Here is a 21,233-nt window from a genome sequence, read left to right on the forward strand (position 1 = left end):
TTGTATTCCTTTGTACCGGTTCGTTAACTTGTTTATTCGATTAGTTCCTTTTTTGTTCTTTTCTTTGCTTTCGTTTCATCTAATGTGTTTCTTGGATTAACTTTACAGTTTTGGCTACCCGGATCCAACCTACTTAAAAAAAGTTAAAGCCGAGCTCGCTGACAAAGGAATCAACTGAATTTCATTTGGTAATAGATGAACGCATTGAACATTGTCTATCTGAATGTGACAGTAGAGTACTCTATTCAATTTTATATTGTTTTCAATTGTGTACATAACTTCGTTTTCCCTGTCAAAGTGATCTTGTAGATGTAACGTCCCTCGCACCCCATATTTCTTTGACTAATCCTCCAACATTACGGACGTATAGATTAAAATCTAAAATCTAGCTTTTCTTTGTTCTTCTCAAGCTCATTTATATGCTTTACCACTCAAATCAGCATTTTACTCCAGTAAATATTAAAGTACTACACAAAAACGTTAAGTTTGATTTAATTCAATTCGCAACCACTCTAAATCTTTTTCATCATTGGATATTTTAAACTGAAATACTTCCCAGTATTTAGCAGATACTGAAAAACCACGACGCCTTTTATTTATCTCATTATGAATTCAGTTAACTTTACGAGATAACAACAGTTATAACTCAAATATATTATTTCTTACTTTAAGATGTTTTATGTGGTTAAATAAAATATTTAAGCAAAGTTAGACTTGAACTAAGTTGCCTGTTATCGCAAGTATCTGTCATCAAAAGGCTATAGCTTCGCGGCCATCTGATAAGCAAATTAATGTCTCACGCAATGAGATGAATGATGAACAGATGGTATCTGGGGACGAAGCTTGCATCGGGTGCTATCCAATTTCGCTAACGCCACGTGCTATCCGATTTCGCTAACGCTATGCGCTATCTCATATCGCTAACGCTAGCTTACGCAGTTTGTACGCTACACCAACGCTATTTGTTTTCCCACCCACCCTCCACTAAGGTAAGTATAGGTAAGTATTCCACTGCCAAGTCAGTGTGACGGTGCTAGGTGGGAGGTGATAGGGTTGCCATAGTAACCGCTGACCTCCGCCGAGTTCCCGAGGCTCCTCCCACCCAAGCACCAACGCCAAGCTCATCTACGTGTGATGAGTTTAAAACAAGCTTTTAAGATGTTAAAACAAGCTTTTATTTGTAATTGTCTTCTTAGACCATTCTTTATTCAACGAACATTCATTCATTCCTTCCTCTCTCCCGTCCATTTGTTCATTCATTAGCTTATATTATCAATCCATTCATTCTTTATTTCTTTCCTATATTTATATCACCGCCAATGATTTTAATCATAGACTAAATGTAGTTTGATGTCTAAAACTAAAAAATAAAATCACATTAATGTTTTCGGGTTAACACTCGTGATGTAAAATAATTAGCTATAGCAAGTCAGAAAATGAAATAAGAGAATGAATCCTCGCGCTTCATCATGAACACTCCTCGATGCTATTTTTCCGAATCTTTGATGTTATTTTTAGAATCATCCATTTGAACGTTTGTTCTTCTGAACGCGCATCCGGGGGGGACTCTGAGTGGCAACGGGCGGGGATGCTCGTCGGAAATTTCCAAAATGACCCCTAAAAGATACCCGAGTCTTACAAAGGTTAGAGTGGCAGAATAAGATTTCTACCCCTAAAAGATACCAGCTGAAATTAAACAAATTTATAGGTTTTTTTGGCATTCTCATTAGTTCCAAAGACAAGCGTTACTAGCAATATAGTTATTAACATAAAAAAAATTAAGAACATAGATTATTAAAAAAATACCCTAAAAATGACCCAAAAATATTTTAGACACGCTAAAAGATACCAGATATGGGAATCCCGCCCTCCCCCGGACGCGCATACTGAGTGCGCTCTACGCTTTTGCTTGTGATTTCCTGTGACTTTTTTAACATGAAAAAAACAGCGTAAAGCGAGATGGCAAATGTGATTATAAAAATAGCATCAAACTGTTACAAGCATAAACACCAGAGATTCCCTCTCTTATTTCATTTTCTCATGGCTATAGTATTAGCTTAGTGGGTTACGGCCCCTCTGTGTGCGCTGGAGACAATACGAGAATATTCTGAAGCAATCCGGGCAGTTTCCTGTTTGGTGCTGTCCATCGTACTTTTCGTGCCTCCATGACATCAGCGCTTACCTAGTTCTGAAGACAGAAGAAGGGAAAAAACAATTATAAGTCATTCAGCATGTTTGTCATACGACAATATGTTTGCCAAGTTTGATTATTGTTGATTATCATAGAAAACAAATTATCAAACACGAAATTTAAGTAGGAACCAATTAAAAAAAGTAGGTCTGTTTGATCTCCTGAGTGTTATTTCTAGGATTACTGGAATAGGCTTGACATTTTGGTTCCACGTCTCAAAGGAGAACAGAAAAGCGTGTCAAAGTTAAACAGAATCAATTGATCGGTAAGCAAGAAACGTGTTCTCGGAACCGAAATGTCAGTCCTAATGGTTTGCTTGAGATTAAGGTCGACAGCTCTACACGTGGATTTGTTGGCCATCTGAGCAAACATTCTATTCACTTTTGACATCTCTAAAGCTTTTGTTCTCTGATAGTACTGCATAATCGGGTGTGTCAACAGTTTGTTGACGTCCCAACTTTAGTCTCAATAATCTCTTTTATTTTTAATTGTTTCAAACTTAAATCATCCTCAGGTGGTAATTAGTTAAGTTAAGTATATAGCGACTCCTATATGATCTATGCGATTTAGAATTGAGTAAATCAGAAATTTGGGTTAGTTCAAATTCCTCCTCGGGAATTGGGAACTAGCTCATTAACTCCTCTGAGTCGCATTGACCAATCACAGTTAGCGTCAGGTCATTATCGGCTTGACATCACTTTCAATAGACCACAACTAATACTTAAGTGCTTGTAACACACAATGTAAGACAGACGAAGTAAGACAGACGAAGAGAGAAGCAAGTAAGAGCGAAGTAGAGCAAAGAATTAACAACACAACTACCACCCGTGTAAGAGAACACAACCGAAGCGAATAAAAGATCAGTAAAGAAAGTTGGTGAAAGACTCCTTGTGATTACGTGGGATCGAGCTAGTCCGATCCATCCCATCCCATCCAGTGTAAGGGAAAAACCTTCCACGTCACATTTTGGTGAGTGAGGGAGGAGGAGGGGAAGGGTGCTCGTAAAAAAAGTCGAAATATCTGGGAAACTTTCAAGAGATCTCTCTACCTTGGGCATAATGTTGGGCCTGTTGCAGACCACGTGTCATTTTCTAGACCTCTCCCCTTTACATTGCAAGCGAGAATATTTCTGAAGTACCCTCTTTTGACAAGTTTAATCTACTGAGCCAAGACGATGTCCGGAAAGTCATTGAGGCAACGACCAAAAGGTCTTGCTTGCTCGACCCTATACCAGCAACACTTGAAATCGGCTGTATCGATGTTTCGGTTGCCGGTAATTACAAAGATCATTAATATATCGCTACAGACTGGAGAATTTGCTGATCAATGGAAATGTGCATTGGTTCATCCGTTACTCAAGAAGCCCGGGCTCGATTTGATACTCAAGAACTATCGCCCTGTAAGTAACCTGCAGTACATTTCTAAGCTTACGGTGAAGGCTGTTTTCCAACAAACGCATGGCCACATGGTAATCAACTCGTTATATCCTGATCTTCAGTCGTCGAACCGCCAACACCACAGTACGGAAACAGCCTTGCTGAAAGTGATGAACGATGTTCTATTACACATGAACTCTCAGTATGTCACACTTATGGTGTTGCTCGATCTCAGTGCGGCCTTTGACACCGTCAACTACGACATTCTGTTGGAGAGGCCTGAGAAGGACATTGGAATGCGTTACACACTTGACTGGTTTCGTTCATATCTCTCTAATCTGACAAGTCTGTATTACATTATTTTTATCATAAAACTAATCATCGTCATCCATTATTATCATATTCTTTGTCACGAGGATTTACAGTATTTTGTGGGGGTTTTTTCTTTGCCCAGAATTTCACCACGTGGGTTTTTTCAAGGAAAGTGAATGAGGCGACGACTCCGCATTCCCTATCTACGCTGGAGATTTATCTACCAAAGAATGTTCTGTGTTTGCCGTTACGAATGATTTCAAGGCGTTTAGTATGCAAAACGAGGGCGAGTGCTGGGTAGGACCCGTCGAAGGATATAAGGAAGAGGTGTACAAAAATCATGGAACTGACTCCAGTTTTACAGGTGGGTTAGGGAGTGAATTGACTATTAATGTGTACATCATTGATGGTGAGTTGTAAGACATATACCTTTGATAAACACTAAATCCGATATACATATTTCAATAAAATTAGTCACCTGAAAAGATATAAAGCTAAGGCCGACAAGGATTATAGGTAGATACATTTTACATGTTTCAACCACTTGATAACCGCTTGATGAAGCGCCATTGAACCTCTGGAAATGGCGCTACATAAATGTTTGTTATTATTGTTATTATTATTATTATCATTATTATTATTGTTATTATTGTTATTATTGATAACTGTTGATGGACTTGCATATCTTATACCAGTTACAGTCTCACCTCTGAGAATGCTCAAGCTGCAGTTTGTATCAAAAAAGCTTTGTTTGTTTGATATGAATTGTTTCCCATGATCCTCAGTGATCTCAGCTTTCTAGGTTTTTGGTGACTAACTTTATTATAATAAGTATGTGAAATAAAATCAACATCGCTACTTAAAATAGTAGATACTGATTAGAGTTGCTTGCTATCCATTCATTATGCCTTCAAACAATTGTTTTAAATCCAGACATCCGGGTCAGTTTTCGCACATTTACTGCTTTGTTGACCAAAATACCTCGACTTAAAATAGTTGTTTGAAAACCCCGCTTTCGTGATTTAGTAGAACATTAATTAGGTCTGTTGAACTAAGCGCAAGTCCTACATCGATGAAACTCTACGATTAAGGCCTCCCGCTCTCTCAAGGCCTGGGATCGATTTTTTAAAAAACTTTTTTCCTTGGCTTTATTAGCAGGAGCCCATGATATACAGTCAATTCAAAAAATGTTGTCGTCGACCAACTCAAGCCTGCGCGACTGGACCGAAAGGAACTCTGGGTGGCAATCATTGAATTAAACAGAATAACTCCATAATTTTATCTTATTTTATTTTATTACTAGTTAGTATAGTTTATTTTATTTTATTACTAGTTATGCCTGGTTTACAGCACGAACCTTCGTAGGCGAGCGGGAAGTGTTGAAGGAGACGTTTTTTTAATGCCTTCATATTTTCGGAATTGTGAACTGAATCATAATTACTTTGTTTTTCTTTCACTAAACCCGAAGACATGCATTTGATGGATTGTTTCTCGCCATTATTATCTTATTACTAGCGGGAACAATTAATTCAGAACGAATATCTAACCCCTTTGTGATTTTTACCCATATTCCTTTCGGTCCAGTCGCGTAGACTTGAGCCGGTCGACGACAACGTTTTTTGAATTGACTGTATGGCGTGTACTCTATTTTGAGGCTAGCACTTTATATAGTCAGTGGCTAACAAAACCTATTGCCCTTGTTTAAAGATCAAACTGGAATTTAGAATTTGACTATATTTTAGGAGGGAAGAGCCGGAGAAAAAATCTCAAAAAGCAGGAGAAATTTAAAATCAACTTTACTAATGATCCCAAATGATCCCAAGAGATGAGCTGTGGCGCATGCGCAACAGAAGCGCCCGCTGGGCACCCTTGTCTCCCAAATTGACTCGATTTGTTCTTACTACCTATAGGTTGTGAAGAGCGTTGCCGACAAGTGTTACGACTATGCACCAGACCAAATCAAATTCGTCGCCGCTGGCAGTCGTGGAAAAGACTTGGGACCTGACCTGATCCGCACGTCTTCCAAATCAAGACTGAAGGAGTATTACTACCTTGATGGAATTACACGAACCAATTGGCCAACTCACGACCCTTCTGGGACAAACCGATGCAACCAACTCAAAACGCGTGGCTGATCCCCATGGAAATATCTATATTCGCTAAACACACTTATTCCACGCACTAGAATATAGTAGCCAATTTCTATTTCTCCACTACCACGCACAGCAGCTTTTGCATGAAAAAAATTGGAGTTCATTCCCTGAGGATAAAAAAAAGAGTAATGTTTTGGTACACTAACATGGCCGCTGTGCTGTCACGTGAAAGCGCTCTATAGCACGCGCGGAACATCGTCTTTACAAGGTAGATTTTGGTAGACGCCAATCAAACTGTTTCTATGACATCGTCGGGGAAACTCGATTTGTATGGGCACTTCCACACGTCGCAAAGTTGTAGGCTTCTGAGCGTGCTATCGAAAACAAGTGTACTTGAGTGTATTTTGAAAATTCGCTCCTTTTTTCTACAATGTACCAGTGTTTGTCAGTGCGTGTGAAAAATAAAACAAAACGAGTTTTTAAAAAAGTTCAATCATTTATGTAATATATAAAGAAGAGAGAGCCCGAGGGTAGGGCAGAATATCAATAGAATCGAATCATAGTTAATGGAGCGGAATGGTTTGGAACAAAGCTCCATTAACTATGGTAGAATGCGGGCACCAAGACCAGGAATGTTAGCAACCGACGAAGACAATTACAGCAATCTTTTTAACTGATGGAAATCTAAATTTTTGTTTAGATGCAGACACATGGTTGATCAACAGGTAATTCAAATATAGTAATTCTTTGTTAACAATCTTTTATTTGTACTGAATATTCCTTGCTCCCTCCTCCCCTCCCGTCCATTTGTTCATTGATTAGTTTATCAAGCCATCCATTTATTCATTATTTCTTTCCTATATTTATATCACCGCTAGTGATCTTTATTATAACCTAACGGTAGTTTGATGCCTCAAATTTAAAAAAATCACATCAATCTTTTCGTGTCATTACTCGTGATACAAAATAATCAGCTGTGGCAAGTCAAAAAATGAACTAAGGGAATGAATCCCCACGCCTCATCATGAACACTTTTTGATGCTATTTTTAGACTCACTGGTGCTATTTTTAGAATCATTTATTTAAACGTTTGTTTTTCTGCAAGCGTATACTGCGCGCACTATACGCTTTTTCTCATGTTTTCTCTTACGTGAGCAAAATGCATAAAGTAGCGAGCGCGTGCAGAAAAAAATGACGGCAAATGTTATCCTAAAAATAGCAATCAATACATGCATATGATGGTGACAACCATAAATAACAGAGATTCCTTCTCTTAGTTTATTTTCTCTTGGCTATAGTAATAGATTAGTGGGTTACGGCCCCTCTGTGTGCGCTGGACACGATACGAGAATACTTCTGAAGCAAACCCGGCAGTTTTCTGTTTGGTGCTGTCCATCGTGCTTTTCGTGCTTCCATGACATCCTCAGATACTTCCTGATGACCAAAGAAGAAGAAAACAATAATTACAAGTCATTAATTTTTGGTGAGGGTGGGGAGGGGAGGGTGTGTAAGAAAACTCGACATATCTGAGAAGCTTTCAATGCACCTTTCTACCTCGGGCGTTATGTTGTCGCATTTCAGACCACGTGTCATTCCCTAGAGTATCATTTCTTTGTTTGACGGTTGCACAAGAGAAGACCCATAAATATGGATGCAATTCAAACAAAGGTCTTATTTCCTATACAAATGACACGTGGTATAAAATGCAAAAACATTGTGCGCGAAGTAACTGAAAGTATTATTATCGCAATTTTTCTTTTGGTCTTGCCCCGTAGGTAACAAAGAAAAAAGACAAAACACATTACCAAGTTTAGAGTTTTCCCTTGTGGGTCAATGGTTATCACGTCACCATCCTCAACCAACGCAATAGGACCTCCCCTCTGCGCCTCCGGCGACACGTGACCAATCATGATTCCATGGGAAGCACCGCTGAATCTGCCATCAGTAACCAAGGCAACGCTTGTTCCTAGACCTGCGCCTACGAGCACTGCTCCCGGCGACAGCATCTCTGGCATTCCTGGACTGTATAAATGATTGCAAAAACGGGGTGTTAAAAATATAACAAATGATGCTAAAACTTCAAGTCCAAGCATGGCTCTAAAATGTTGCTGTGACATACCTTCCACTGGGTCCTTCATATCGTATAACAAGAACATCACCAGCCTTGATCTGCAGCAAAGATTGGAAACAAAAATAAAACAAAAATTTTTTTGCCCTTTTTTTTCAAACAAAATACAGGGATATTGATGGCACAGTTTTCCAAGCCAGAAACTATTGAGTAAAGCGCTAGACGCCATATTAAATTGGAATTTATAAGTTGATTTCCACAAATGAAGGAAAACCGGAGAGCCTCCAGAGAAAAGAAAAAAGAAAAAAAAATTCAAACACGGCAGCGAACCAATAAAATTCTAACCACATATTTAAGTCTCGGACAATGGAGTCCACCACCACAGCTTTAAGATAGCCCAATAGCATCGCCGACGAGCAATGAATATGTAATTTTTACCTGTCCACCCATGACAGCTTTGTAGGCTTCTTGTTCACCATTAAAAACTACAGCCTGTTTTTTTTTTATAAAACAAAAGGTAACGTTATTTTAAAATCGCGAGCATTTCTGTTTCTTTATTCGTCTCCAAAAGAGCGGGCGTTTTCACTCACGTCACAAGGCAGCCATATTGGTGTACCAAACAATAGAAACTTTCTGCACAGTTTTTGCTTAAAAATAGAGTTCAATTCCTCGCGAAAAGAAAATGTAATCTTTTGGTATACCAACGTAGCCGCTGTGACGTTACGTGAAAACTCTCTTATTCGTTTTTTTTTTCATAAAAATCATAAGTATTATTCAAAAACCGTGCGCGCTGTCCTGTGTGCAGTTATAAAGCACTTAGGGTTGACAGAACACTCAAGAAGTGCTGAAAACCACTTGGCTGGATGTTGTGCCTCTCCTAACGCTTCTCCTGTACTTTATGTCTTGTACACAGCACACACGCGCATTTGCTGTTTGTTAAATGAAAGAGTTTGAATAATTCATACCGGGCCGCGAAATGCCTTGGTGACGTCCTTTCCGCTTAGCTTGAGTACAGCGCTCTCTGGTGCGAGACTACCCTGGAAGATTAGGTAACAAACAAAACAAACATGGAAGCTAAAATGCTGATAACTATAAATTCTAGGGATAAATAAATTACCTTTAGCGGTAAGTTTGGTTCAATAGTAATTGATCGAGACAAAGCCAAGTGGACCAATTACCTTGTAGCTCATGGGGATTGAACGTTATCTACATATCATTATTCTCAAGCACTTGAATGCAAGACCACGCGTGGGAAAATCTATTGCTCCAGTTAACGTTGCTGCCGCTTGAGCAAGGCCCGTAGTAACAGTTTTATATAAGAAAAGACATACATTGATTATTCAACCCAACGTACAAATATGTTGGCGATTTTCTCTACCATGCTCTGTGATAAACAAATCACTAGAAGCTTAGCCAATCAGGATCGATGCACGATTTTCAATAGTCTTCACTTGGTTATTTAGACTGCATAGAATTATATAGACCCCTTGCATTGAATTCCTAGAGGAATCGTTCTGGGGACAAAACAATAGGGCGTCTTTTCTTATGCAAAAAAAATCCATTGTTTCGTTTTGTCCCCCAGGACAAATCCTCTAGGGACTTAGTGCAAGGGGTCCATAGGGCGCCTCAAAGTCCTTTAGGAAAGAAACTCCAAAGGGTTGTTAAATTGATATGAAGTACCTTGAGGATAAGGATATGACGGCCTGCTGGTGCTACTGGTGAAGAGAGCGGAAAAATTACATCCTGAGAACAAGAAAAATCAAAAAACATATAAACTAAAAAAATAATATAACAATAGACCTCTTTACCTTGGGCGTAATGTTTTCCCATTTCAGACCACGTGTCAGTTACTGGAGTACTAGTAGTATTTCATTGTTTAACGGTTGCACATGAGAAGACACATAAATATATGGATACAACTCAGACAAAGAACCTTTATCTCAAGAGAATGACATGTGGTCTGGAATGGGAAAACATTACACCTAAGCTAAGGACTATTAATAGAGAAAAAGAAAAAAAAGATAGAGAAAAGAAAATTGCCAGTAAGAACAGTTATACAATAACATTTTATAACCCTTGCTTTTGGATTAGTTGGGACTGATGCGCTACGAGGGCACACAGAACGCGAGCGCCTATTTTTCATCTCCTCGATGGTACCCAAAATAACACTTATTCTAATTTGTATTCAATTCATGCGATATAAAACGCGCGCGCATGTCTATGTAATGGGATATAAACACGCTGGGAGCTGTAAAGCACAAGAACGCCCAGCGTAATCGAGTATTGGGTGCAGATGTAGTATTTGGAGATTGGCAGAACGCTAAGGTTTTTTAAAACATTTAAAGCGTTGTACGTCTCCTAACACTCCTCTTTTGTGTGGCCAATCCCCGCAGCAAGCCCGCGCATCTTATTCATTAAAGGGTATGTATATTTCTTCATTAAAGCGCATGTCTACAGAACATAGGATTATAGACGGAAAGCACGGGAAAAGAACAATTGAAGTGATATTTCTTTTTCATTCTTTTCCTTAGTCGATTAGAATGAAACAGCTACAGTTAAGGAAATATGACACATTTCATCTTCTACGTCATACACAATCACACACAATACTCGCCAGGAACAACATTATCCCTGTACCTATAATAATAATAATAATAATAATAATAATAATAATAATAATAATAATAATAATAATAATAATAATAATAATAATAATAATAATATTTATTTATACACGATAAGTTATATACCTATGATATCGCTTCGTACCTGTGTCTTGATGCTTCTTAGAGACGGCGTATTCTTCATGTTTTCATCTAGAGTCTTGCCATTGACTGTCGGTTGATCCCCGTGGATAAACCCTCCATCGAGAAGCTCTTTGAGAAGAATCTAAAGAAACAAAAACGTGTAAAAATATGCAAGACAAACTAGATACAGTGCAAGCCAAAAGTTAAGAATTACCAAGAATCAAGGTCGGTGTAGCATTAGTACACTCGCCTCTCACTTTCGATTTCTGGACTTGCCATCACATCTCATCGTAGAGTGTGTAGGGCCTCTCTCTTGATGCGAGGATAACACGCTAAACGGCTAGACTCTATTAGACCCCTTCACAGTTCCCTGTGCCGTCTTAAAAGGTTGAGGTGCCTTGGCATCAAAGCGGCACAAATAGTGAGCTTGCAATGAAAGAGACATGTGAATACTTGCTGAAGGTGTTAAAATACGGTCTCTATCATTGCAAGCTCACCGCTCGTCTCACTTCAATGCAAAGGTACAGCTACCTTTCAAGATGGCGTAGGGAACTGTGAAAGGGACTATTTGATCTGTGGGTTAGCTGTGCCCTGACTTAATTCAGTCCTATCTTTTTCTATTTCGCCTTTTTTCCCCTGTGCCATCACCGTCCTCTGCGCCACTAGCGCAAGACCTGTAATCCTCAGCACCAAATTCGTTTAGCTCCCGCACTGTTTTTTTTCTTTTGGAAATACTAGGTGTCTGTCATACTTACTGGTAGACCGCCAACTTTGTCAATGTCAGCCATTTGGTACTAAAAACAAACACAGCAAGGAATGATAAGAAAATGCACAACATGGCGCGGAATCAGTATTTTTCCAGGCTTTCGCGAAACGTGTACATGTAATGAAGTTTTTGCTATATTTGTGACGGTTTACTTCACAATATGATGCGCAGTACGGTAAAACAATTAATAAGCAAGTGCCGCCAGTTAAGGCTATATTGTTTTATAAGGAAAGTGATAGAACATTGGCGGGGAGAGGTAAATTTATCTGATGAAAATGTTGGAGTCCCTTCAATATCTCTATCAATTCTACTACCCACACCCTCGATTTTCAAGGTGTTTAGTTAGTAATCGAAATGTCTTTATTCTCTTACCTTTCCATGAGGTTTGACGTTGGCCAAGATAGGAACGTTGCCTCCAATTCGATTAAAATCTTCAATTTCAAGTTTGACCTCAGCTCTGTAATGAAGCAGACATAACACTATACATTCATTTTTTAATGGTGTATTCGTAAGTTTTCTGCTAGGGAGCTTTCCTTGCTTTTGGGATATTCTTATTTTTTATTGATTATAATAAGGACCATACTTCCAGACATCGAATGCTGAACCGTCGTATGGCAGCGCGAAGCATTTACGGCTACGCCGGAGATTTCGGCCCCGACACCGCTATCCGAGTACTTACGGACTGATCAGGAAGCTCGGCCGAAGCCTAAGGGAGAGGTTAGTCGGCCCCTAGACCATAGATGATTAACCCCTTGCTATGACCAGCTGCTAAAACATAATAAAAATAATAAAACATTTCTGGCACAAATGGGTAGGTATGTAAGTTCTCTCCACTCAGTGTGGGACCCTTAAAAACTAAACAAAAGTTAACTTCGCATGCGCATTAGCCGTAAATCATGTAAACGATAAAGGCCAAAAGCCTATACCACCATGATAATTGTGAGTTTAAGCATTGGTTTGGCTTAATTGACGTGGAGTTTTTTTTTTTTTTTTTTTTTTTTTTTCCCTTTCCAATTTTTCTTCTGCTTTGTTTGACTTGCTGCTTAATTAATTATTAATTTACTTTTTTAAAACTCACTCGTGTGCAAGACCAAGGAGATGAAGAACGCCATTAGTCGAACCACCCAACGCGTACATTACCGTGATAGCATTTTCGAAAGCCTGAAGTATTTAGATTGGAATGGCTTACATTAATCATAAAGTGATACATGACAGCAGCTGGATTACTAGTCGGGACTGCGTTTGGTGTCCCGAATGCAATAAGTGAAAGAAGGAAACTTAAACCCTGTGCAAAAACGTTTGTGACTACAATATACTGACGACTCGGACGTTTACGCGTGAAGAATGTGTTTTGTCTCAAAACATATCCAAAGGAAGATGGGCGCAAATTAAAATGACTTACTTAACATCAAGGTCACACAAGTTTCTTATAAATTAGCCATTATTATATAGCGTTACTCTTGACAAAAGCTTGAGTACGACCAATTTATAATATTATTCCTATTTACTAATGCATATGTTTCATAATGTTTTCAGTGATCATTACCTTTCTGCTGATTATATCTCGTGTTTTTTGTCCTTTTTCCATCAGGGCGAACAATGCTTTAACTGCCTCCTCGCACTCTACTTTCTTTTTGTCTGTTACCTAAACAGAAGAAGAAAACAAGAAAACAAATAATAGAGCAGAGCAGAGCAGAGCAGAGAAGACTGCAAAGAAAAGCTTCATGAGAGGTACATTTAGGAATGAATTAACCACAACTTAGGTTACTCTAGGCAAGCCAAAATCATTCTGATTAATCACAGTAAAATAGAAAACAGATAGCGTATCGGCAATCAATACTAGCCTTGTTTCCCTCTACTACGGCAACTCCAGATGCACTACCTGCAACACAGAAAACGGAGTTTGTTAGGTATTTCCGTTGATTCAAGATTCCTTTCCTTTGGTCTTTGGGTTTTCCCTTATTCGTAAAACCTTCAGTGAGTTCCAATTCGATCTGCGAGTTAGCCGTTCTCTGACTTTGATACTTTGAACAGCCTTGAGTTCGTTCCGGAATTCGCCAATTTTTTTTTTTTTTTTTTTTTGAAGAAAAGGGAAAAAAAAAAGAGATTATAATGTATTTCATTTTGAACATGCACGTATTGAACATAGTTACTCATCCTCAAAAGCTACAGGGCCATGACATGTAAAGATATGTAAAAGTCCATTTATCCATATATACTCACCTGGGAGGGTCATCCCTAATGCTTCAGTCACAGAAGACATGGTATTGGCTGTGAACATACCACCTAAAAGTTAAACACAATCACACTGTTATCAAAACTGATGCAGGTTGATAAAGGTTGATGATAAAGGTTGCAGTCAGAATTCATTTTGGCTTACAGCACATGGTTGTCGGTGTTTGACCACCATTTGAAACTTTGGAGCAGATAATGAGAGTGAAAGGCTTTTCTTATCTGATAAAAGACAATGCAATGCGAGAATGGTGCGACACAGCTTTATCTTTGTTGATGTTCTGTTTTGTTTTTTTTTTTGTTTTTTTTTTCTGTTTGAAACCCAGTGAATGTAGAATTTCTTTTGGCTGACATCATACGGTGGTCAGCGTTTTAACCTCATTTTTTAATGGCATCAAAGACTTTTATCAGCTGATTAAAACCCTGCAGTAAACTAACAAAAGACGTACCACAAGCACCAGCACTGGGGATGGAGTGACACTCGATGTCATTCAGGTCTTCGATGTCCATCAATCCTTTACTGTAAGCACCTTGAGCCTGGAGAAAGAGCAAACTTCCTCAAAATAGATCTCTTTGTAAGATTATCACATGCCCGTGCTGAATTAAAGTTAACAGCTGTATGTAGCTACTTCAGTCAAAAAAGGTTGGTGAAGGATTTTTTGCATGATGCATATTGCATGTTGCATACCAAGCGCGAAAAAAAATAGGCGATATGAATGCAATCAGGAAAGGATTCACAACTTACAATATTTTGGAATTTTCGAGATTTTCCCTAATTTTGTCTGCGCGTGTTTTTGGATTTGTTTTTCTTCTGTTCAACCGTTATTTTCATGATGCAAAATGTAATTTAACCTGTAGCAAAACCTTCAACAGCCTTTTTATTAAATAGCTGTAAATGGCTACAAGGTGTACAAGAATGATTAGGTGACTGCTTAACTGTCTACGTTATAGTTTGCTTTTACACTACTACTATTTGTCCAGCCAAACGACTAATGGGCCTCAAATGACCTTAATGTATTCTCATAGCAGACCACGTGTCCTTCATAGAGCATCATCGTTAACGGTCCGGCGCACGAAAAGACACATGAATATGGATGGCTATACCCTTTCGTGGCAGAGATTCCTTGTTTTCGAGGAGCGAAGCGATACAGGCCTCTCTGACATCCAGGGTAGGCTGGGTACAACTTAAACAAAGATACTTATTCTCAAGAGGATGACACGTGATCTGAAATGGGAAAACCGATGATCACGCCCAAGGTAAAGAGGTATATTACTATTTTAAAGGGGTCTTTCTTGTTGTAGCAAGCTTTATTTTATTCTGGGCTAGGTTTTTGTTTTATTTTTTGCAGGGTATAGTTTAGCTCCAAATCTGTCATCCTCGTTTTATTGTCTTCATGTCTGAGGTGCCTCGAAACACCAAGAAATAATAAAGAGTTGAACAAAAGTCACCTCGAATGGACTTCCAGCACTCAAGTTTTGACGTTTCTTGCCACAGCCTGGAGGCATCGTGCCACCATAAATAACCACTCCTGTCTGGTGAAAAACAAGAAAAAGAAAAAAACAAATTCAAGCTAACACAGAACAGAACAGAACAGAACAGAACAGAACAGAACAGAACAGAACAGAACAGAACAGAACAGAACAGAACAGAACAGAACAGAACAGAACAGAACAGAACAGAACAGAACAGAACAGAACAGAACAGAACAGAACAGAACAGAACAGAACAGAACAGAACAGAACAGAACAGAACAGAACAGAACAGAACAGAACAGAACAGAACAGACAGAACAGAACAGAACAAAACTGAAGAATAGAACTATCCCGAATTCGCTTGACTGACCACGAAACAATGGTTTGAAGTCGAGACTGAACTTGATTCTTTTATTCATCAAGTTCAACCTCGACTTGAAACCATTGCTTCGTGACCAGTCAAACGAATTCGGGATAGGTCTATTAAATGCTTTTTTAATGTTTTCCGTTGTGTTGACGGAAGAAAATCAATTAGCCCCCACCCTTCCGCCCTAACATTTTGGCTGGATCCGCCCTTGGGATGGGGTGGAGGAGGAGGAAGAAGGGAAAGAGGAAAAGGAAAAACTAGAAGTTTGCAAGAGGAAGAGCAGGGGAGAAAATGTGTCATGTTGGAAAAACTGATACAAGAAGGAAAAAAGAAATAAGATAAGCGATGCAACGGGGAACGAGGCGAAGTGGTGTTGGAAGAGAATAAAGATGTTAGTTTTATTTTATATATGTTTTAGAATATTCAAAATAAGAGGTTTAGTAATTATTCCTGATTATTTCACACGCTTATCCAATCAGATTCATGATCACGGTATCCAATCAGCTTCATGATCACGGTATCCAATCAGCTTCATGATCACGGTATCCAATCAGCTTCATAAACACGGTATCCAATAAGCTTCTTGATCACGGTATCCAATCAGCTTCATGATCACGGTATCCAATCAGCTTCATGATCACGGTATCCAATAAGCTTCTTGATCACGGTATCCAATTAGCTTCATGATCACGGTATCCAATCAGCTTCATGATCACGGTATCCAATAAGCTTCATAAACACGGTATCCAATAAGCTTCTTGATCACGGTATCCAATAAGCTTCATGATCACGGTATCCAATAAGCTTCATGATCACGGTATCCAATCAGCTTCATGATCACGGTATCCAATCAGCTTCATAAACACGGTATCCAATAAGCTTCTTGATCACGGTATCCAATCCGCTTCATGATCACGGTATCCAATCAGCTTCATGATCACGGTATCCAATAAGCTTCATGATCACGGTATCAAATCAGATTCATGATCACGGTATCAAATCAGCCTCATGACCACGGTATCCAATCAGCTTCATGATCACGGTATCCAATCAGCTTCATGATCACGGTATCCAATCAGCTTCATGATCACGGTATCCAATCAGATTCATGATCACGGTATCCAATCAGATTCATGTTCACGGTATCCAATCAGCTTCATGATCACGGTATCCAATCAGATACATTATCATGGTACAGCAATACATCATAGCATGGCACAGGGGCAATCCCGTCAGGAAACGTTGCAGGAAACGTTGGTGAAAAAATCGACAGACGCTTTTAAAAATTATAGATTTGAGGAACAGTCACAACTCGAGCGAGTGCAAAACATTTTATGTTTTTGTTTTTGTAGTTGTTGTTGTTACTGTTGTTGTTTTTCGGCACGACTATAAACTTACCGCATCTAGTCTCGCAAGAGGCATCAGTACCCCAGGTATTGTCTTGTCACAACCAGCAAGACTAATTATACCATCCTGGAGAAAAAGAAAACAAAATTGAAACAAATAATGCTTAGTATTAGACCAAGGTTTCGTTTCAGCATTCGTATCTCCGATCCATTGAAACCGATAGTTGTCCCGGGTTTATAGGGACAACTTCTTTCCATATAAACGCTTGATATAGTTGGCTTGAGTAGAAAGGTGTCCCTGCTACCAGGAACAAGTTTTTTTCCCGTGTTTCAAACGACCCCTGAGTGATTTGTTGTATTTATATACAGTCAATTCAAAAAACGTTGTCGTCGACCAACTCAAGCCTACGCGACTGGACCGAAAGGAACTCTGGGTAGCAATCATTGAAGCCGAGTTGACTTCATAATTTTATTTGACTAGTTATGCCTGGTTTACAGCACGAACCTTCGTAGGCGAGCGGGAAGTGTTGAAGGAGACTTTTTTTAATGCCTTCATATTTTCAAAATTGTGAACTGAATCATAACTACTTTGTTTTTCTTTCCCTAAACCAAAAGACATGCATTTGATGGACTGTTTCTCGCCATTATTATCTTATTACTACCGGAAACAATTAATTCAGAACGAATATTTAACCGCTTCAGTGATTTTTACCCATATTCCTTTCGGTCCAGTCGCGTAAGCTTGAGCCGGTCGACGACAACGTTTTTTGAATTGACTGTATGCAACAAGTGTACTCATTGCGATGTGTTCCTTCGCGAGTGCTGACCTATGTCTCTTTATAACCTTGAACAATTCTTCGTTTGCACGTTACGTCATCGCGGCCATGTTGGTACCATTTAACAAAAGATTTCTCATTAGCTTCCATTGTTAACGGTACCACAATGGCCGCCATGTTTTTGTCTTTTAACTCTCTTGGGGATGCTTGAAACCCAACAATGCTTACCCCTGAGTAGCCCTGGTGCATGATTTCTACGCAGTCCGCAATCCAGTCACGTGATATTAGTGAATATTTCATCCCGGCCGTGCCCTGATTGATACGAATAAACACATTGTCAATACTGATTAACACATCAGGGCTGTACAAATACAGATTGAGTGAAGGAAGGAAGGAAGCATGAAAGGAAGAAAAGAAGGGACGAACCCACGATCGACGATCGACCCACTGAACGGAATAGCGATCGAACACACGCATGGAAAGAAAAAAAACCCATGCAACACGCACGCATGAACAAATGAACGTACGCATGAACGAACGAACGAATAAATAGAAATATGGATAAATGGGATGGGATGGGATGGGAAAAAAACATGCATAATATTATACAACAAAGTAATGACACAGAATCAAATAAGACACGTTCGTCTGTTTGCACCCATCGATCGCCCCTAAAATACTTTGAAACAGTATGAGCTAGGCATACCATTGTTTCTGCATCACTTATGACTGGAGTATAACTCAAACATGCTTTCCCTATGAGCAAGAAATAAGAACAGAAATAATTGAAAAATATCCTTCAATATATAAACATGGCATTGTAAGATCGAACAAAAAAATCCTACAAATATCTAAAAAATCACTACATCAATAAAGAATTACCTCCAAGAGCCTCGATTACTTGAACTACATGATCTGCAAGTTCCCTGTTTGAAAAACATGCAAATTCTTAAATGATTATTCATGGAATTCAAAACGTGTGTGCATATCTCTGTACTGTGATAATTAACACACTAGGAGGTAGTGTAGAGCATGAGAGAAGCAAGCTGCATAGGGCAACACTTTTTTAGAGAGATATATGTATATTCTATTTTACTCATATATTTATTTATTTACTTTTTAATTTAAAATCAGTTTACCTGAAGTGAAAATTACAGGGCAAGATGTTGCTGTAGGGACAGGCCACAGTTATTATTGGTTTGGAGAAATCTTCATCCTATAAATGTATATGCTGTATTAATTACCTAATAGATGGAGTTGGCTGATTTTAATAGAGGAAAGTCATTATACCCGTTCAACAAAATCAACAAAAAGTATTATGTCATCGTATATATATATTGGCAAATAGTAATTATCGCTCAACCAGAACATTATCAATTGTATTGGAGGTATTGAACCAGCACCTGATATTTTCATCAATATATTTTTACAGGGAACTCAGTAATCAAGGTTTATTCAGGTGTGCATCATCATAAATATTCATGTGAATTCCGAATCAGCTTATTGTTATTATTTTTTGTTTATTTACTAAGTTTGCATTTAGCTGATATTATGGCAGTGTTAAGTTAATGACTGCACTCTAAAGGCACAAGTGTTCTGTATCAGTAAAAAAAGGTTGCTACATTTCTTGTAGTCAGTGCTCATGCTCTGCAGCTGGGTTTCCTGTGGAAATTATCTCATATAATAAGCCTGAGCTCAACTGATATACCTTGTATCCTATTGATCGCAAGTGTGCTCTTGCACCAATCTGAAGGAGAAAAATATCAAATAAATGATTAACAGATATATTGCAATCGGTTTACAAAGAAACACAGATTACCGCTTTAATCCAGCTTTTCTCGTCATTCTGGTCACCAGTCAGGACCTTGCTGTTGGACTAAAAGAACATCATCTGCTTACATCACGATCATTCATATGCTTAATAAATTATCAATGCATAAAGAAGTTAAAATCTTTTCATCTTTTCAAAATAACTCACAACCACAGGTATCCCAATGCATGGAATAACAATATGACCAAGAGGGGAAAATTATACACAGAAATATCCAACAGAAGAACAGCATTCTGCTTAATCACATGAATCATTCTTAATCATTCTTGAATCAATTATCAATGGATAAAGCAGTTAAAACCTTTTATAACTCATGACCACAGGTATCCCAATGGAATAGCAATGTGGTGGAGTACAAACTAACCACACTAAGAATTAGAGGTTGAGGATTTACTGCATTTGGGATCCCTGTGGCACAGGGATCATTAAATCAAAATAGTTTAAATTTTGCTTCTAAATTCTGTCCTGAGCAGTCAGTCTTCAAAAACACAGGGATCCCTAAGATTAGCCTGTGGGTGCATGAATAAGGAAAAATACATTGAACTATCCAGCTGATCTGAAATAGTGAAGTAGAAATGATGTCACTGGAAAATTAATGTGTCCTAGCTGAAGCAAGTGAAAATTGACCAGCAAAAATGAATATAAACATGCCCATCATTGCAATTTTCACAATAAATTAACTCATTAGTTGTCACTGTTGTCAACCTTTTATCAACATTTTTGTTTTTCTCATTTGATGGCCTTATTTCAAGAGGAAAAGTGACACCCAGTTTTGCAAATTTTCTTGATCCTGATTGGCTAACATTCTCTCAGGTCAGCTGATTCCAATTTTAATCTTTTTCTCAATCACTGGAGTGAACACATTTGCCAGGTCTCAAAATGTTTCTTTTCTTTTGGGTGCATAATGCTTGAATTTCCATAATTTGAATATTTTTTGTGCAAGTTCCAAGTATTAAAAAAAGTGATGAAATCATATCATTCATTTTTGTAAGCTTATAAAACAATTGAGACCTCTTGGTTTTAAGCTTCCAATCTCATCAATCTACTGTTCAACATTCTTATAGAATTGTCTAAATTGTTTTTAATGGCAGAAGCCAAAATACAAAATATTTTGGGCATTGGGCCATGTAATTATGAAAATGAGTCAAAATGTATATCTTATCGATTCTCAAATAGATAATGTAAATAAATCAAATCATACTTCTCAAGGGAATTACATAAGTTAACTGGAATGGAGAGTTCCATCCAAATACCTAGAGTTTAATTTATCCTAGAGCAGCAACAAAATACAAAATACGTTACTATTTATTCCAGAGGATATTAAGTACAGTACTTTTTGTTGCTCGCTCTATGTAGCTCTTGCTAATCAAGGATGCAAACTTGAAAGTGTACGTATGTTTGCATGAACATCTCTGTATGTGATAATGGGTCATACTAACCTTCAAGTGGCTTAGAGTTTTGGCCATCTTATAACTTGGAGAATGTCTGCTCAGAAAATAAAATAAACTGTCCAATTCAAAAACTAATAATTAAAAATACCCTTTGCCCTTGTCTTCAATCACGAGACTCATAAAAATATAACACTTTTGGTTACCCTGTGTTAGTATGTTAGAGTGTGCCTGTGAACCAGTCCAGGAACGCCTGCTTGTTTATCA

The 21,233-nt window shown here is 38.4% G+C and overlaps 2 protein-coding genes across 3 annotated transcripts in view; one reads left to right on the forward strand and one right to left on the reverse strand.

Moving 5' to 3' along the window:
• Positions 1-3,066, forward strand: part of LOC116293281 (uncharacterized) — a 29,291-nt gene extending 26,225 nt beyond the window's left edge. The window contains exon 12 of the mRNA XM_089033755.1: positions 109-3,066. Within this exon, the coding sequence (XP_088889881.1) occupies positions 109-178 (70 nt within the window). The 3' untranslated portion in view covers positions 179-3,066. The remainder of the gene's footprint in view (positions 1-108) is intronic.
• Positions 3,067-6,715: 3,649 nt separating this feature from the next.
• LOC116304635 (uncharacterized) lies at positions 6,716-21,160 on the reverse strand. Of its 2 annotated transcripts, XM_089034615.1 has the most exons (23): positions 21,018-21,159; positions 19,567-19,623; positions 19,456-19,494; positions 18,887-18,963; positions 18,630-18,673; positions 18,454-18,503; positions 17,976-18,059; positions 17,024-17,098; positions 15,235-15,318; positions 14,235-14,322; positions 13,777-13,839; positions 13,398-13,435; positions 13,100-13,198; positions 12,632-12,714; positions 11,926-12,010; positions 11,543-11,581; positions 10,810-10,929; positions 9,721-9,783; positions 9,006-9,077; positions 8,479-8,532; positions 8,092-8,141; positions 7,778-7,994; positions 6,716-7,406 (listed from the first exon to the last, which is right to left on the reverse strand). In XM_089034615.1, the coding sequence occupies exons 1-23, from the start codon at positions 21,042-21,044 to the stop codon at positions 7,278-7,280; spliced, it is 1,737 nt and encodes a 578-aa protein (XP_088890741.1). In that variant the 5' UTR covers positions 21,045-21,159; the 3' UTR covers positions 6,716-7,277. The 2 variants fall into 2 exon arrangements, with proteins under 2 accessions (XP_088890741.1, XP_088890740.1); XM_089034614.1 differs by having other exon boundaries at positions 6,716-7,994; positions 21,018-21,160.
• Between the last annotated feature and the right edge of the window lie 73 nt (positions 21,161-21,233).

The sequence above is a fragment of the Actinia tenebrosa genome, unplaced genomic scaffold (genome assembly GCF_029948245.1).
Source record: "Actinia tenebrosa isolate PJP-AT-01 unplaced genomic scaffold, QUT_ActTen_1.0 PGA_scaffold2__45_contigs__length_23673736, whole genome shotgun sequence".
Classification (NCBI taxonomy): domain Eukaryota; kingdom Metazoa; phylum Cnidaria; class Anthozoa; order Actiniaria; family Actiniidae; genus Actinia; species Actinia tenebrosa.

What these genes read in the sequence shown, in the direction of transcription:
- LOC116304635 (XM_089034614.1), bottom strand. Translation starts at nt 21,044, where the DNA reads ATGGCCAAAACTCTAAGCCACTTGAAG. An exon ending in AGTAATCGAGGCTCTTGGAG is followed by an intron (nt 18,504 to 18,629) that starts GTAATTCTTTAT and finishes TCTTGCTCATAG; the next exon opens with GGAAAGCATGTTTGAGTTAT. An exon ending in ACAAAGTTGGCGGTCTACCA is followed by an intron (nt 10,930 to 11,542) that starts GTAAGTATGACA and finishes TTGTTTCTTTAG; the next exon opens with ATTCTTCTCAAAGAGCTTCT.